The 17,793-nt window shown below is 37.7% G+C and overlaps 1 protein-coding gene across 2 annotated transcripts in view; it reads right to left on the bottom strand.

Moving 5' to 3' along the window:
• The window catches only part of CLSTN1 (calsyntenin 1), a 38,644-nt gene that overhangs the window by 11,298 nt on the left and 9,553 nt on the right, over positions 1–17,793 (bottom strand). For both annotated transcript variants that reach the window (XM_030507630.1, XM_030507631.1), the window contains exons 3-9: positions 9,756–9,951; positions 7,319–7,527; positions 6,195–6,344; positions 5,911–6,096; positions 4,442–4,690; positions 2,641–2,762; positions 1,069–1,231 (exon numbers count right to left, since the gene is read on the bottom strand). In XM_030507630.1, the coding sequence (XP_030363490.1) occupies positions 1,069–1,231; positions 2,641–2,762; positions 4,442–4,690; positions 5,911–6,096; positions 6,195–6,344; positions 7,319–7,527; positions 9,756–9,951 (1,275 nt within the window). The remainder of the gene's footprint in view (positions 1–1,068; positions 1,232–2,640; positions 2,763–4,441; positions 4,691–5,910; positions 6,097–6,194; positions 6,345–7,318; positions 7,528–9,755; positions 9,952–17,793) is intronic.

Below are 17,793 nucleotides of genomic sequence, written 5' to 3'. Positions count from 1 at the left end.
TGAGTTAGAAGAGATAGTTGGAAAGTCACAAACAGGATGAGATGAATGATGGGGAAAATAACTGACTCAAAGGAAAGGACAACAGAATGAATTTAGCACTGAGATAACATTAAAACTTGTCACAAAGTAGTAAATTTGATGGAGATGATATTTTTGATAATTTAACCTTCATTCACACTTCAAAGGCTTAAAACTCAAAGCGAAAACAGACATTATAAGATAGAAGACTGTTAATTAGATTAAAATATCTCAAAGCTTTCCATTTCTCGTTCACTCACAAGCTACTTCTATGCATCACTGCAGACTGCAACTACAGCCTATATTCTGCAATAAAACATGAATGATTTAACACTCTCTTATCTCTGACCAAAAAGATCAGCTTTATACCAGCTAGGGTGTAATTTAATCAGCAAGCAAACACTTCAGGACTGTGAAACTAGACCTTTGTTACAAAGATCTCTGATAACCAGCATCCAAGCTTAGATGCATTCTTCTCCTTTTTCTCAAGCTTTGAAGAATAGGTTTCACAAGTATAAGAGCACATGAATCAGCATTCTACAATTTGCAGAATATTGTGATTTAAGCCACAGTCTGCATACAATAAAGCAGATGCTTTCTATGTTTATTTTTATAAGCAGAAATGGCAAAATATCCAAGAGACAGCATCACTGTGTTGCTCAGCTGAATTGTCTGTGGGTCATGCCTCCATTTATGAGAACACTTTCTACCGTATGCTTTTCAACCTACTTGAAATTAAGTGTTCTGCTTAGTAATCTGAAGTATTATGATGTACTTTTACAACTGTTATTAAAAATAAGCCATCTCTATTCCCATGGTTACCACAAAAATCACTTTGATGGGATGCGCTTGGTGAATAGCTTCATATTTCACATGCACCTGTGGCCAACGAGCAAGAAAACACTCATGGAAAAACTGACTAAAAGAGGAAATATGTGATAATAACTAGGAGCAAAAATAATCTGCAGAAGACAAAACAAGTAGTCCCAGGCTGAGCACAAAGATTGCACTTTTAAAAAGTTAGAAGTATTGACAATTGTGAATAGTTACCTTGCCAACATGCTCCAACTACCAGCTGTGTCTCTATCTTTGAAGGATGAAGTGGGTAGTCTTCAGTCACAGGGAAAGGATCATAGGAAACCCCATCCACATAAAGAGTTACCACTGGAAATTCCACACTGACAACATAATGATGCCACTCCTTGTCACACACCTGAGTGAACCAAGATTTAAAAATTCTACTTTAATTTTGTTTCTTAATCACAGTTGAGTAACTGATCTGGTACTCATTTTGCATATACACCAATGACCTATAAGCCTATACAGACAAACTTTGTCTCATACACATGGCATGCATCTGACAGAAACAAAACAGCTGTCAAACTTCTATAAATTCTTTTCTTCTACTGCCAGTGTTGGAAGCTGTGTGTAGTTCTGCTCCTTTAATTTTTATAATATCTAATAACAGCATATTTCAATTTAAAAATATGTATCTACGTGCAAGCACCTTCTGAAATAGTTATAATACAACTTCACTTGACAAAGGACCTGTACTGGCTGAAAGGGACTGTTTAGAGAAAAATGTGACTATTTTCAATAGAAAAAAGCCTTCCACAACAATTACAGAGAGAGCTGATTAGTTTTGGTAAGTAACAATCTTCCCATAAGGACTATGGGCTTTTTACCATTGAAACAGTAAACATTGCCCTGCACAGAAAATAGGATAGCCTTAAATATGTTAGAAAGTAACTCATCACTTAGGTAACTGGCAAAACTGACCTGTAACAGTAACCTAAAGCAATGACAACAACCTTTATCAATTTACAGATATACAATGTTATTTATCACTCAGATCCAGAGGGCTAGAAAAGCACACAGTTCCTTCTGTCTCACTCTTCATGGTCATAAACGTAATGAATTCACAGAACTAAGTTCCACAGCTCTTAACAGGACCAAAGTGAGATTAGTTATCACAGCCTTCACATTCACATCTAAAATAATTAAGTATGTATGACTGAAAGAATACGAACAGACAACTCCTCTCTCTGAACAGGAAGCAGAAAGTACCTGCATCCCTCAGAGGCCTATTAACTCTTTTTGTGGAGTAAAACCTAATTAAGAAGCCTGATTTGTAGCTGCTGCCCATAATGTGTAAAGAGTCACAAATTTTATTTCAGTGTGTAAAAGGTTTAAGAAGGTAAGTTCTTCTGTTATCCTATTTTAATGCTAAAAACTGGAATACTTCCTGCTCTCCCATGCACACTACCTTATACTGTATTTAGTGAACACAACTGACGTCATAGCTAAGAGACTGACATTGTATTTTCACATATAAACCCACATTTTCCTACCTTTCAGGACAATGACTTGTAATTCATGAGTTTCACTGGGTTTAATAAAACTACTAAAGTAGTATTTTATATTCAAGATGAAAAGGTGAAACTGAATCTCTCTCTGACACTTCAACACCAATAAAATGAGTATTGTTGGATTCTATAAAACATGACATCAGGAGTCTGGAGTTGCTAAGAGCATTTATTAATACTTATACTATCAGGGAGTTCAGTCTCCAATGGCTTTCACTGCATTCTAACATCCTACCCAGCGTCCTTCCAAACTTACTTGGTTCAGTTTCCAGTGAAATTCAGCAGGTTTGTATGTTTTTCCCTCTGAAGGATCTTGGCGGAAGAGGAAAACAAGTCGGCAGTTGTGCACGTAGAGTGTGTAGTGGTGCCGGTTCATATCTGCATGAGAGTTTGTATTAAACATCATTATTTTCTGTAAACCTTAAGAACTCCACAAAATTCACCTGTTCTGCAATTTCATACATGAATTCCCAAGTAACTGATAGGAAGAAACAAATGTAGAAGTAAATCAGACATTCTAGAAGGAACACAAAACATTTACAATGGTAGTTAGGGCAAACATCTTTGAAGAACCCATGAGTAATCCACTGTACAACAAATAGACATGTCACAGATGAGCCTGTCAGCAGGAGAGAAAGAGAAATAGCTCTGTTTGCAAACAGAAGAGCTTTTTTGTTACGAGTGAGTAGCTTCTATCACATCTAGTTACTGTTTTGGAACATGTACACATGATGGCAGGTAGACATGCTTTCCTAAGAGAAAACTATAGAGTCATAGCTCTGAAGGACGGATCATTTTAAATAAATACAAAGGTGAAATGCTAGAGAAACGGGTAGGAAGAAGGAAAAGAAACATTCTAGCTACATCATCCATTCCATGGCATGGAGGAGTCAAGAAAGGAGGCAATGAAAAAAAATACCAAAATCATGTCGATCTTTCAGCCTGACAGCATTAAATCTGACTGTGCTGCTCAGTGCAGTATCGTCAAACTTGCTTCCCTCTAACAAATCTAGTTCCAGTCTTTCAATATTGCATCATATACCATTGAAATGAAGGCAAATGATATTTGTACTACCAGAAACTCTGTTGCCAAAATTATATGGTAAGGTCAAAGCAAGGAATAGAAAAGGAAAACTTGTTTTGAAGGTCTGCTTCCCGTGTACTTTGAAACAGGAAAAGCTGTATTTAAATTTGCCTTTTTTCTCCAGTTCATTCACTTCCATGAATTCAAAGGTACGGGTTTTGGTTAACAAGAACAGATGAAGGCAGGGAAAAAGAAGAGAATATCTGTACCCAGTTCTGCATGTCAGTCACTTTTCTCCTGTTCAAAGAAATGCTTTTGGGATATTACAAATACTGTTAAATTTTTCTTATTTTCAAATAAAATTTAAAATCTATTCAATGTCATTTCCTTTGAAAAAACTTGGCAGCATTTGGCACGAATTATCTTTCTGATACACTGAACAAATCCACTGCTCCAGCTAATGAAACCAAGAATTCTTTTACCCCCATTAGACAGCAACTATGGAAACAGGGTTATCAGATTTGCTTCTTACTAATAGCATCTCCAAAATGATTGTGTCTGCAGCATTCACAGAGACTGAGATTATGCACAGGGTGAAAAAAAACTTCATCACTGGAGAGAGAGAAATTATCTCTTCTTAGAAAAAAAGATACAGCAACAAATGCTGCCACTAAACCTGAAATATGTATTTTAATGATTTTAGGCAGCATCAAGAAAAAGGCTATCTTTGGAGATGCAAAATCAAGACTGCGCTGTGAGGATAAGTCATCTACCAGAGCAAAAGAAATGCATGATGTAAACTGAAACAGAATTAGAAAAACAAGTCTGCCTAATCTGAAACTAGACAATCTAAAGTCACACCTATAGATAAGCACAAGAAAGAGTGACTTTCACAATCCAATTCACTTCCAAAAAACCACTAACCTAGAGGAAAAAAACTAAGGATCTCACAGATGCTGCCACAGCATATAAACTCAACTCAACCCAACCCAACCCAACAATGAGACTGTTCATAATTGAAGTATTGACAAACCTGTCTTGTCTGAATTGCACAGAATTGTCTCTTTCTCTTTGGTTCCAGGCCCATGCCTCATCCATACTGAAATCATGAAGGGCTCTTTTAGATTGACTGTGACAACACCATCTGGAATCTTCACAGCTTGCGTGCCATTGAATTCAAAGACTTGGTCACTGTCGTGACCATTATCTGTAGGAAGTCCTATTGTCCAGTTAGCAGCACTGCTTGGAGGTGGGAGAAGCTCAGCTGTGCCAGAAGCAGCACCTACAATAAAAACACCCAAATGAAAAAAGGTAGAAACTAAAATGGTCTCTGCTAGTTTCAAGCTAAACTGTTTTTCTGAGCACTAATTGTTCAGCACCATCAAGATTATGCACTACCATCACCCATCAGGCAATTCTCCTTTTAAATATTGTGGCATTAATCAGAAACATGTAATAGTCACAATGACTTCTATAAATTTAACTTCTGGGTAGACAACTAATCTCATTGAAATTGTTTTGCTTACTATCTCTGCAGCTGTAGACCCTTATTTTGCCTCTATCTCAAGAACCATTACATGAATAGCACTTGTCCCTCAGGCCCATAAACATGATTTTCTTTTAACAGTACACTAGTGTAAGATTAATATCCATTCAGTTGAAGAGGGCTGCATAAGCATCCCCTCCCAGATCACTGCCCAATAATATCACAGTGAGGAGCAATGATACCCAGCAGATACTTAGATTGCTGTTTTTTCAAGCCTAAATCATTAATGTCACAGTGACCTCATTAGGGAATAGCCTGGGTCTCTAGGGTTACATCATATTCATACTTTCAACTAACTTCAACTGGAGTTGAAGACACAGATCATCAGTGACAATTTGTCTTATCTCAATTCTTCCATATTGGCTACAAAGGATTCATAAACTTTTCATAAGATCTTTAACTGCAGCGTATGTGGATACCAAGGTGCCCTTTATTCCCAGAACAAGCACAGTATAAATGTAGCTGATGCAAGTAAACTGTTCTTTCCAAAGCACACTTTCCTGGTTTTCCATCCACTTTTTCACCAAGTATTTCTTAACTGCGTCCTTCACATCCATCACTGTCCTTGACTGTGGCAGGGGGGGTGGAACTAGATGATCTTTAAGGTCCCTTCCAACCAAACCCTTCTAGGACTCCATCATCATGCCCCAGAAAAACAGAGCCCTTCCTTATATATAAAATTATTTCAGTTCTTGAACATGAATCTCAAGTGAGGGAAATTATTAGTCTGTATAAGCTAGTGGAGAGGCAGAAGAAAGTGATTCTTTACTGCATTTGAGAATTACTTCGTTACCACTTTGTTACATGCTTTTTATTGCCTGCTAAGAAAAAAAGTTGGAGGAAACTACGTGCCAATGAAGACTGTATCTACTCAATTGATTTGTGGTCAAACATAATAGTCAAAGAAAAACTAATAAGCCAGAGAGATGACTTTATCTGAACAAAAGCATTCTTACCACAGAGTCTGTGAATGGATTTCTCAGAGTAGGTGTCTCTGTCACAGCCTTTACCAATATGGTTAGTTTCTAGTTCAACCGTTGCTTGAATTGAGGTTACTGGCTCATCACACATCTCCAAATGCATACTAGGGAAGAGAGCTAATGCACCAGTACCAGGCTCATATTCTATTCTTTTGCTCCAGCCTGTATATTTATACAAAGAAACAGTATTAACAGTCTCTCATGTTTAACTGAAGGTACCAGCAAATGCTAAAAGCAGACAGGCAGAAGATGAAACTAACCTTGCCAGCCAGGCTTGCATGTAGGCTTAATGCTAATTTTAACCAACACATCCTCAGCAGCTCTCTTCTTCCCACAGTCATATGCTGTTACTGTCAGTTTATACTGATGTTCTTTACCATAGTTTAACTTTTCTGTGTTTTTTATATAACCTGACACAAGGGAGGAAAAAAAAAAAAAAGAAGAGCAATAATCAGACCTCAATTTCTATTCATTTCTCAGGGTCATTGCCACATTAAATACACCCAGGTACCACCTCTGTTCTTCATACAGGTACCAAGACTTTAACAGACACACCTCGAGTGAATTAGCTCTTCACTATCTGACTTTTCAATGCCTGACATCAGGCCCAGCTCCTTAAAGATTACATAAATCCAGAGATGAGCACACGTACACAGAACAGCAGATAGATACTTATCAGACTCTTAGTAGCTTACTACTCAAAATGAAACTGTTCAGAGGTGGTAGCTGATACATAAATTGTTTGGCATGTGCCAATGACAATTACCCATTGGCAATTCCCCAAAATTATCCATTGGATTCCCAAAAAACTCAAACTAAAACCCACTAAAAACTGGTTTGCTGTGCTTAATCAGCTTGCTTGAATATTTAGAAGTAGTTCTATAGATCTTGAAGGGTCCACAGATCACCTGTGGAAAGGAACGACCTAAACAAATCACTGCACTTCAAAAATCAATAACCATGATAATCTCCAGAGCCACATATGAGCATCTCAAACGTGAAAAGCACACATGGAATCCCATTTTTTAAAGCTATCATAATACAGAATAGAAAACTACAGGGCTGGGGAAAAAAGCCTACTAGGAGCTGGTTTAAAACATCATACAGCTACCAGAATTCCTTTATTTTGAAAAGCATTTTACAAGAAATAACACACATGCAACACACCATCTGCTCCTGACATCAGCTGACAGCACATGTTATTGGCACTAAAAGACATCTCACTTTTCATTATAAAACTGCTGAAGTGAACACCTCCATTTAACTATGTTGTAGGAAAGGGTTAAACCAGGGCTGCTGCAGTTTTAAGCTGAACTGTTTGAAGTCCTATTCTTAGAGTGGCAAATTATAGTAATTCCCACTTCATTTCACATCGTTTTCTTACCATCTTTGTCAATAGCAAAAGGTACATCTGGAGTTACAATTTCATAACTGCAGATCTGGCTGAACTGAGGTGAGCAGTCTGCATCCACCGCTTCCACTTTGAGGATGTTGTCATACCTCTTCCCTTCAATAACTGTTGCCTTGTATGACTTCTCTTTGAACACAGGAGCATACTCATTAACGTCGTTCACCTGAATATGTACTGTTGCTCTGGAAATAAAACAGAAAGGTCAGTTCCTATATACTGCAAACTCCTATTCATGCAAGGAATCTGACAGAACAGCTCCCTCTTGTACAGATGAAGCTATCCTTCAGAATTCCAAGAACAAAGTGACCAGTGACTAATAAAACTACCAGTCTCAACCACCCTGAGAAAAGCAGCGGATGTTTTCCCAGTGTGTTGCTATATAATTCAGTGTAGTTCCAGGTTATTGCTTACTATTGTTGTTTATTTGCAAATAAAATTCAAAACTTTGTACTGCAACCATTAAATTGGCACCATTTTACAGAAATACAACAAAGTACAGCTGTGACAAAACAGGCTTTTACTCCTGTTAAAACAGCACAATCCTTTTAGTTATTTCCTGCTGTCAGAGTACTTGATACAAACACCTAATTTTTATTTCATGTGAACAAGAATGACAGTTAAGACTGGTCTTAGCATAAGAGCTCAGTCAAGTGCATTTGATTAGCTTGCTTTGGCTAATGAAGTACTGAGCTGTGCAAGTCAGTGAAAACTAGCTTATTTCTTGGATGTAGGAATGAAATTTAAATGGAAGAATCACAGAAGTGGAAGAAACACTTTAACACATCATATAGCTAAGACAGATTATCCTAAACACATTGCAGCTTGAATTACATCATTTCACGCTTGTCACCGATTGCTGGTATATATAGAATAGGAAAATAATGCAGTTTCTGCCAATAACCAAGAAAGAAAGGTGAATGATGGAATGTAAACTAATAAAGAATTCAATCACTACAGCCCTTCCATTAAAGCAAAAGTCTTTCATGTTTTATTTTATCCTATGTGCTCAATAAATGTCACCAAAAAATGGCCTTCTGTACTAAACAGCTTTATACTCCTGACTTTAAAAGCTAAATTCAAGCTAAACTTTTAAGGCCAGGTTGGACGGGGCTTGGAGCAACCTGCTCTAGTGGAAGGTGTCCCTGCCCGTGGCAGGCGGTTGGAACTGGATGAGCTTTAAGGTCCCTTCCAACCCAAACCATCCTGGGATCCTATGAATCCCGAGATGGTTAAAAGCCACAAAAAACCCACAGACAGCCCTGGGCCAGGGAAATTTCCAGAGTGGTTTGTAGGTGCAGGTCTTGGAAACCCATCATTCCTGCTGTGGGTAAAGAGTCGCAGAGCATGCTGCCAGATCTGCACTGCTTCATTACACAGCCATGAACTTGGATAACCATAATTTTTACTAGACTTATCAGAAGTTTGTATCTCAACCAGCACAGGCAGAAAAATACAGCTAAGTTCCACAGTGCAGAGAAGGAACTGTACGCTATCAAACCAAAGAATATAATTCCAGCCAATGCAACAAAACATTTGTTGCCTACTTTCTCTTTGAAATCTTTCTTCAAAAGTCAAACTGAATATCACACAGAGTTTTCCATAAGTGTAATTCTTAAGGAGATAACATTCTGCTATTTGAAGCATACAGCTATAGAGTAACAAGGTCATATTTGTCACCAAGATGACTGCTGCTGTCTATTCCTCATCTTATTTATGCCCTTCTTTGCTTCACACAGATGGTAATCTTCCACATGCTCTGCAGATGTTTACACCAGGGTGTTAAAACAGTTATTGTCAAGTGGATTTTCTAAAGAGCATTTTACATTGTGGTTTTTTCTTTAGATAAAGACTAGCTGAAGATTGCTTTGTTCTCATTCTTTAATCTAGGCAGAGATGAAACTTATGCTATTGATCTGGCTTTCTTCAGCGAGGCTGTCTGGAAATTACAGCAACATGTTTTCCATTTTGGCAAGTTTAATATAGACTGACCTCTTGAACCAGTTTTTGGTTTTAGAAACTGAATTCTGGAACAACATTCAGTCTTGGAATCCCATGCAAACTCTATATCAACTCTAGATGGATTTTAACTATATCTGCAGTTTTCCTGCTTCTATCTCCACCCTATTTTCTAATGCAAATTCAGAGACATCAAAGTACAAAGCAGTTACCAGGAACAAGATGAGCTTTATGGTCCAACCCTAACCATTCTGTATGATCATCAAGAATACAGCTAAAGAGGTGTCAAAACAGCTCACGTTCATTTTGCTGCTATTTATATCACCATTATAGTAAAGTCTTCCAGTAGTAACACTTGGTTTACATTTGCTCTAAATACACAGACCACAAATCACCATGAGCAGGAGACTCCTTGAAACCAAACTTCCCCTCAGCCCACCACAGATTTACTTACTTGTGGGATTTCTTTGCATTTGCTCCATCTGGTCCCTTGCCACAGTCATAGGCCTGTATGGTGAATGTGTAGTCCTTCTGTAGCTCGCAGTCAAGCTTTTCTTTAGAGCGTATTATTCCCTCCCCAGTGGATTTATCCACTACCACTGCTTCAAAGGGAACATTCTGCCCGTGAATTTTAAATCCACAAATCTCACCTACAGATTCAAAGTAAGAGAGGTTAGAACTGGTCAAAATTATTCCACTTTTTTGTTTGTTTTTTAAATAAATGACCAAATATTTTGCAGCCAAGGGTTTGTGAGGGTCTGTGGACAAAGCAAGAGCATTGTGCTTTAAAATGGGTGATTTCTGGGAACTTTAGTAAAAAGAAGCATACGTCTGCCTTCCAAGCAACTGGTTTACTTTGCATCCATTCATGCAGGAATACAAAAGAGAAAAAGAGAAATGTAGACAGGCATTTCACAGGAGTACTTGATATAGCTCTAGGGTAAGAGATCTTATGAGAGCATACAGCCAAGGCCACTGGTAATATCTTCTATGCCAAGCTACTGCGAATAGCCGGGCAGCTTGTTCATTTTGACCAGAGCAAAAGGTTAAAATGCACAGTTACAAGTCAAGGGATGAAAAAGCTTCAAGTACAGGTTCAGCACCATAATTACAGAAATTCTGTCAACAGATCAAACAACAAAGTCTTCCTGTGCAATGTACCTGGCTAAAATTAGGGAATCAAAATAAACTACTGAATGAGAAAGGTAGAAATACCAACTTCTCAGGCATCCATTTCAACAGCTATCTACTAACATAGACAAAATCTGTTAGTCAAGGAAGCTCTCACATGGAATGATTTAGTAGGCTTTCCCTTCTATTCAGACTCTTCACCCTAACAAACTTGCAAGGGAAGCACCTAATACATCATTTTTAACTACATCTAAACCTAAGATGACACTACAAGACCTCGTGCTGGCACCAGTAGGTCCATCTGTCAACCCATTATGGGGAGTGAGCCTAGCACACCTAGCTGTGCTGACAAAAGGCACTCAGCAAACACTTTGACCACCTGTACTTTGTTTTGACCTGCGTAACTTGTGTTTTGAAGGTGATTTTCTTACACCAACATAAAACACTATTTTGCTATTCTAGTTGCAGTGGTACCATAGTACTAAGGATGCACTCCTGCTGTAAACATGGCTAGAGGTAGTCAATAAAAGGTATTTGATTTCAGATTTTAAGCTACTGAAGTACACTGCAGGGAAGATGTTATAATGCTTCAGCAGTTAAATATTACTTTACAAAGCATATGAAAAAAAGATGTCCCAAAGAAGTAAGCTATCAGTGGAAGTATCAGAAAACACTAATTTGCCCCAAAACAACTTCTTCGGTGTCCATACAGTGTACAATAATCCCAAGTGGTTCAAATGGATGTCTGATTTACAGATATTTCTAACCAAGGGTTTGGTTACATACAGATTTTATCAATATATTTTAAAATAGAAAAAAACTGGGAGAATAAATGGGACAAAAGAGCATGACAGGATCTTCTGTTTAAGTGCTGATTCCCCATTTCATAACCAAAGTTAGTAGGTTAATATTCATAAAAGGCATAGAAAGAACCCTTTATCACCTTCTTTGGTGACTGTCACCTCAAAACTCTCTAAAGGGAGAAAAGATAAACCCAAGTCAGTAACAGGAAAAGTTGAAAGGGAGCAAATAAGGAAAAGGCAAAGATGCACACATTACACAGAAAAGCTTTGGAAAAATTGTCTTTTCAAATTCCAGTGGAGATTTGCTGTAACTGTTACAATTTTAGAGTTTTAGTTTTGTTAAATACGATTTAATCTTTTAACTCCAGGTTGCCATTTGCAGAATTTTGAAGGATTTAAGTTCATCAAAAGGCTTTTTTCTTTTTCCCTTTTTTTTAAATACCAACTGCTAAATATATTTTCAAAATTCCATGTTGATGAAGAACTAGAAAGTAGAATTTATCAGAATTTATTATACTAGTCTATTTAAAGAAGACACATTAAATAATTTAAACAAGCTTTTACCTATTATACTGAAACCACCACATTTTTACAATTAAAAAGCTACATATTCCCCTTGAGTTCCACGAAGAAATAATAATAAATTAAATAGTCATGAGATTTTTGTGCTTCCACACACATTTTTAGCAGTTTAGGTCATATAACACTCCACATTTGCCAAATGTAAATTCCACACCAAGCTCAACTTGACAGTATTGCCATAACTCATGATTAAAAAATATACACACTAAATTGTGATCCTGCTGAACATAAAAGCTTTAATGTAAGACACGGGGAGTGAGAGGGGGAAGCTATATATTTTCCTAGCAGCGTATTGCTTTTCCAGGTTAAACAAGCAACCTGCAGCTTCTATCATTTTATCCTACTGCTTGAAATAGTGTAACGCTGGAGAGAAGAGATTCAGGTACTCTAATATATTCATCTGTTAGTACCAAGGACGCCCTAGAATAGCCTGCCTTGCTCCTCCAGCCATCCCAGAAAAGTACAGCCTTGTAGTGTCCTGCATCTTCCACACTTAGGAGGAGATCTCAGCTATAACTGAGTTTTATAGCAGTGTTAGATGACCGACAGGCACTTGGAATGGTTTCACAGTTCTAATGAACAGTTATCCCTGTTCTTCACTCCCCTGGAAATCATAATTTGTTAAACCCCCAAACTATCACCTTTTACGTATCATCCAGCATATCAAATATTATCATCATCTTCGACCTGAACTCCACTACAACAAAGACCTGTATCCTTAAAATCACTTTTCTCAGATCTCCTGGTAATTGTCTCACATTTCAACTTGCAGTAACACAGTTAATTCAAGTCTCTAGAGTGGCCTTAGAAAGAGATGAGGCACTATAGCTAGAAATATTTTTCTTAGGCAAATTTACAGCCTAAAATTGAAGCAGAAATATAATTAATGCAAGTTACTTTACAATGTATGATGCCTTCATTTTAAAAGGAGGCAGTTTCTAAATAGCTCTCAATAGGTTCTCCCTCAAACTCCCTTCAGGTAATCCCTAGATTTATAATCAGCTCTTTTATTTTAATGCACTCTTGTGGCACCCACATAATTTATTTCAGTCTATTCTTACACAGAGTATAAATATAATCCCAGATTTTAATGTGTTTTGGCAATAGGATCACTCAAGTAAATTTTACACTGTTTAAATTCGTGGCTGACACCACTGATTAGCCAGAAGTGACATTCCAACTGCAGGCTTTTAAATATTGCACATCTTTGACTCCTCTACACCCACCTCCCTGCTCCCTTCCAATAACTCCGGGAGTCAAGCATTGTGTGTGAACATGAAGATTACAAGAAAATAAATGTAAGGGAACATTAAAGCAGGAAGCCTGATAATGGGGAGAAGATGGAGAAGTAGATTAATGCAGCAATTACCTCTTGGGAGAAGGGGAGGCTGTTAGAAATTGGTCAGTTCTTTATCATCTGAAGCGACCTTTAACTCTGGCAACCAACCCCAATGTGGCTGCTAGGAAGTTCAGGCTTAGGTTTGGCTTCTAAGCATAAGACATAAATAAACTCTCTGGTAATGGTCTGTGCGCCTCCAGATGCTTTTTAAGGGGTAAAGCTTTGGTTTGCCCTGTACTGTATAGCTTGACTCCTGCCAGATGTTTCTCAGAACAATAACTGACCCAACACAATCATATTCTCTACTTCATACACAAGTAAGATTAACAAAAAGCCTTTTTATGACTACCCAGACAAGGTTCTTGTGGCTGAAAAAATTATCACGCATAAAAACTTGGGTGTTACTTGCAAGTGCTCTAAATAAGCAAATGCAGAGCTCCCAACCTAACAGGCTTTTTGAGCTCCCTTCTTCAAAGTGTCTCTGCAATGAAAAGAAGCAAAAAGGAATGATTCTCTAAAGTACAAAATATTTCCAAATTTAAAGCTCCCTTCCTTTCTCAAAAATATATTACAGACTGTTACAGAGTTCTTTCAAGACAAAGATGACATTCTACAGATTAATATTCCCATACATGGATATTCATTCTCATCTCAGTTATGAAATGCATCTATTTATATAATATAGGTAAGGCTCTTCTGTGACTGTAGAATTCTTGGCAGTGAACTTCTACTGCCATTAAGCAAGCTTGGTCCCATACCACGCTCCCTAAGGTTTCATGCTATGTCATATGTGCTTAATGCTTTTTCTCCTTTCATTCTGAAGTTGAGATATATTACTGAAATAAATTTCTACCTGTCCTGATCTTAGGACAGACTAATGATCAATCTGTAAATTATTTTTTGATTTATTGGAAACTGTTCAGCTGAATATACTGTGACTAGGGGAGCACTTCACAGTGCTTCACTCAGCTGTAACTGCAGTTGAAAAACACATTTTACAGGTAACATTTTACAGCTAACAAACACAGGTTTGTGGAACTTCCATTACACAGAAAACATACAATAATTCTCTATCCTAAAGACATTCTGCATTTCTCCTTTCTAGTGTAGCAGTGCCAAATGACAGTGAGGATGCGGTAGAATTTTAAGGTTTTCTTGGCTTTTACTGTTTTATCTCTCTCTGTACTGTTACAATATAATGATGTAAAATCCTTCATTGTATTATATAAAGAAGGTTCATAAGCTATTAAACTGGACATACAGTATTTGACTAGATACTCCTTAAACTCTGGAGTCAGCTACCCCTCTGCATTCCCATGCCACAGAAGGAGAGGACGGGTATTCTGCTAGCTCTAAGCAGCAGTCTGCATGACAGTCATGGGAAGCCTTCAGGAAAGCCTCCCACTCCAATATGTGTAGAATGCTTCCTAAACAAGTATTTTTCTTAGTACCATACAAAACTGTTGAAAAGCAAAGCCATTTCCAATCTCACAATTAGTGATAATTCCATTCCATTTTGTACCACAAGAGGTACAAAACAAAATGTCATTTCATGCATGCCTTAAATTTGGTGCAAAAATGGCTGAAATACTATTGCAACAAATTTCCTCTGAGGTTTGCCAACCAGCTGTGCAACTGAATCCCTTGCTGGATGGGATGAGATCAAAATCTGTATCTGTTTGATGACACAGTCTCATTCATCCTCTCTACATATCATTTCTTCATAGCCACCATCCAGCTGAGCGCTGCATTATACAGAGGCTGACTGCAGACAGGACATCAGTACACTCCCTGCCCTGAGCAAACAGGGGCTGGTGGTGCAGCACAGACACAGCATCAGTGCTTGCCCACTACACATGTGAACCCCACAAGCCTCTGGGTGGATTTTTAGGGTTTGTTTTAAAGAATGAATAAAGACTCTGCAAGATCATTTCAAAGCTCTACGTGTATTCACGCTCTAAGTCAAAAAATTCCTAACCCCCACAAAAATACTTCCTGCATCCCAGATTCGTAAGGGGAAAATGAAGTATTGTGGCTGAGAAGTGGTTTTCTCTAAGGGTGAGGTGGGGGAAGAGGGATTCAAACCGTATTACAAACACATCAAACCAATAAGGAAACATTTCCTTCCACAAGGGAAACATTTCAAACACCTTGCTAGCGAGACTCTGTTATGCTCTCGTAACATTCATCTATGTGAAGGCATTCAGAATGCAGTAAGAATTCAGTTCCTTTTTGCATAGTAAAGGGGAAATCCGTACTGAGAGCTTCAGACATCAAGCTGATTTTAGATACGAACTACTCAAACATACAATAGAAAATGTAGCTGTCCTTTATGTCTTCAGCAAAACCATTTAGGATCAAATTCCAACATGACTCAATTTGTAACGTAGAAAAGTTTCACTGAGGAATGAGAATGGTCATTGTCTTCTCAAGCAGATGTGAAACACTCATGGTACAAAAGACTGACTCCACAGGGTCTCTACACGTTGGGCAATATGGTGAGGCAACCTGCCATGACTATATTCAAACTCCATTTTCAGAAGTGTGTCATTCCAGATTTAAAGCCATCTATATCACCCTAGAAATAAATGTCTTTATAACCCTACTTATTTTTGTATGCCTGAATTTTAGGGTCCTACCCACAGCACAGAGTGAACAAAGCAATAAAATATTACTTTTGCTTGCCCCACAGTTCATCTTACTACAAAGCATTTAAATGGACTAGTTTCAAAATGTTTCAACATCTCAAAACTGAAATAAAGCAAAAAGCTCTATTTAAAGTATTTTAAACCTGCAGACAGTTCAGAAGCTTCACAGCTCAGCTGGAGGGTACAGTTAATTAAATATCAACCTTTTGAAGCCTGAATAAATTTGATTTATAAGTAGGAATATACCAGTTAGGGCTGAAACAGCCACTTAATCCCCAAACTGCTTTGTTTTGCTGGGAAAACATGTCACTGATCTAATGGGCTTCTCACACTTCCACACCCCCATAGATGCTGCTGGACAAGAACAATGCTGTTGTCCACTCCAGGACACGACTACAGCCCCAGCAGCTAGAACTGATAACGCTGATTCAACACGTCTCCCACATCTGGTCTCCTTAAAGACAGATTCAAGTATTGTTCCATTTAATGGGAGACAAATACTTTTATAGATTCCCACAGCACATTCAAAATTGATGCAATTCAAATCCAACAGAGTCATATCCAGGAAAATTTCTTTACAAAGTTAGGGTGCTGGACTTAGAATTGCGCTATTTTAAAGCCATTGTTCTGCTGCTGGTTAAGAATTGTTAGTTTTTGAAAGCCAAAATAGATAATCTTTATACAAACGCTTAATAAAAGCAACTCCCAGTTGATAAAAATGTTCATGAAATAAAGCAGGTTTACACAATTTACATCAACACAATGGAAAAGCATCTCTCATTTGAAGAGATGCTTTGACATTGGATTTTCCTCTGCAAATTTGACAATATATTTGGAGATATTCTGCCAGTACTTTCTCAAAGCTTCACGATATCCAGCACTCATCAAAACTTTGCTATCCACCAAGAGGTACAAAACTGCCATCTTCAAAATCTGATCCATGCTGCCAAACTCCCAGCACCTACATTTAAAGCACTTGGGAACTGTGAGAGATGATTCACATTCCCCTAATCTCCACAGATGCAAGTCAACCTTCTTAAACCTCTTTTTACAAACACATTTCCCAGCACAAGCTTCTTCATTTTGAAACTTCTCATTTCCTAGAGAGCAGCTTTACTTCTAGTTAGGATTACTTAATTACCTCTGCTATGCGTATCCAACACCTGAAAAAATTTGATTTTCAGAGGTGTACCATTAGCTCGGAACTTTCTGAATTTGTAAGGCAGCCTTGGAGATAATTACAGCCTCAAAACTGTTACTTTAAGTACTACTTGAACAAATTGTGACTGAGTTGCCAGAATACTGTAGCACACCATGCAGTCAGCATGCTGAACATGTGAAATGGCTGTTGATTTAATCATCCTCTTGTTCTATCACTTCCTCCTTGAAGCCAGGCTAAGCAATGTTCCCCAAAACAGCTACTGTCACATCCTCTAAGTATTTTACTGGGATTCTTAACTCTAAAACTCTACCTAACCAAGTAAGCTTCTGGAAGTGTCTAATTTAAACTTGTGTTGTCCACTACAACTAATTTAAATACCTGCAGATGCCCAATGGCATTCTTCAGAGTTTTCTAATATTCTGTTAAACCAAAAGAGTGTTTTCCATAATACTGTATTTTTAATACAGTTTCCAGAAGAAAACACTACTGAAGTTTATAATAAAACTCTCATTCGTCAGTCCTATGTTGAAACTGAAGAATCACCCTACATTTTGCAAATCTCTCAAGTATATTCTTTGCTAGAAGAGAAAAAAACCTTTTCTTAGAGGTAGAAGAGGCTGTCCCATATGTAAAAATACCCCAACCTGCTAAGCCAACTGATCACAGAAATGCAATTTTAATTCTGCTCATTACTGTTTTCAATCTGTTAAGAAACAAATCAAAAGCACTAAGAAAAGCTAAAACTCTCTTCAGAAGGGTAAGAAAATAATTGTTTCAGAACTCCCAGACTGAATGCTGTGAAATGTGGAATTCAGAGGATGAAGGAA

Source organism: Strigops habroptila, chromosome 16, assembly GCF_004027225.2.
Source record: "Strigops habroptila isolate Jane chromosome 16, bStrHab1.2.pri, whole genome shotgun sequence".
Classification (NCBI taxonomy): domain Eukaryota; kingdom Metazoa; phylum Chordata; class Aves; order Psittaciformes; family Psittacidae; genus Strigops; species Strigops habroptila.
The sequence above is the reverse complement of the archived record's forward strand: the minus strand, read 5'-3'. Positions and strand labels throughout refer to the sequence as shown.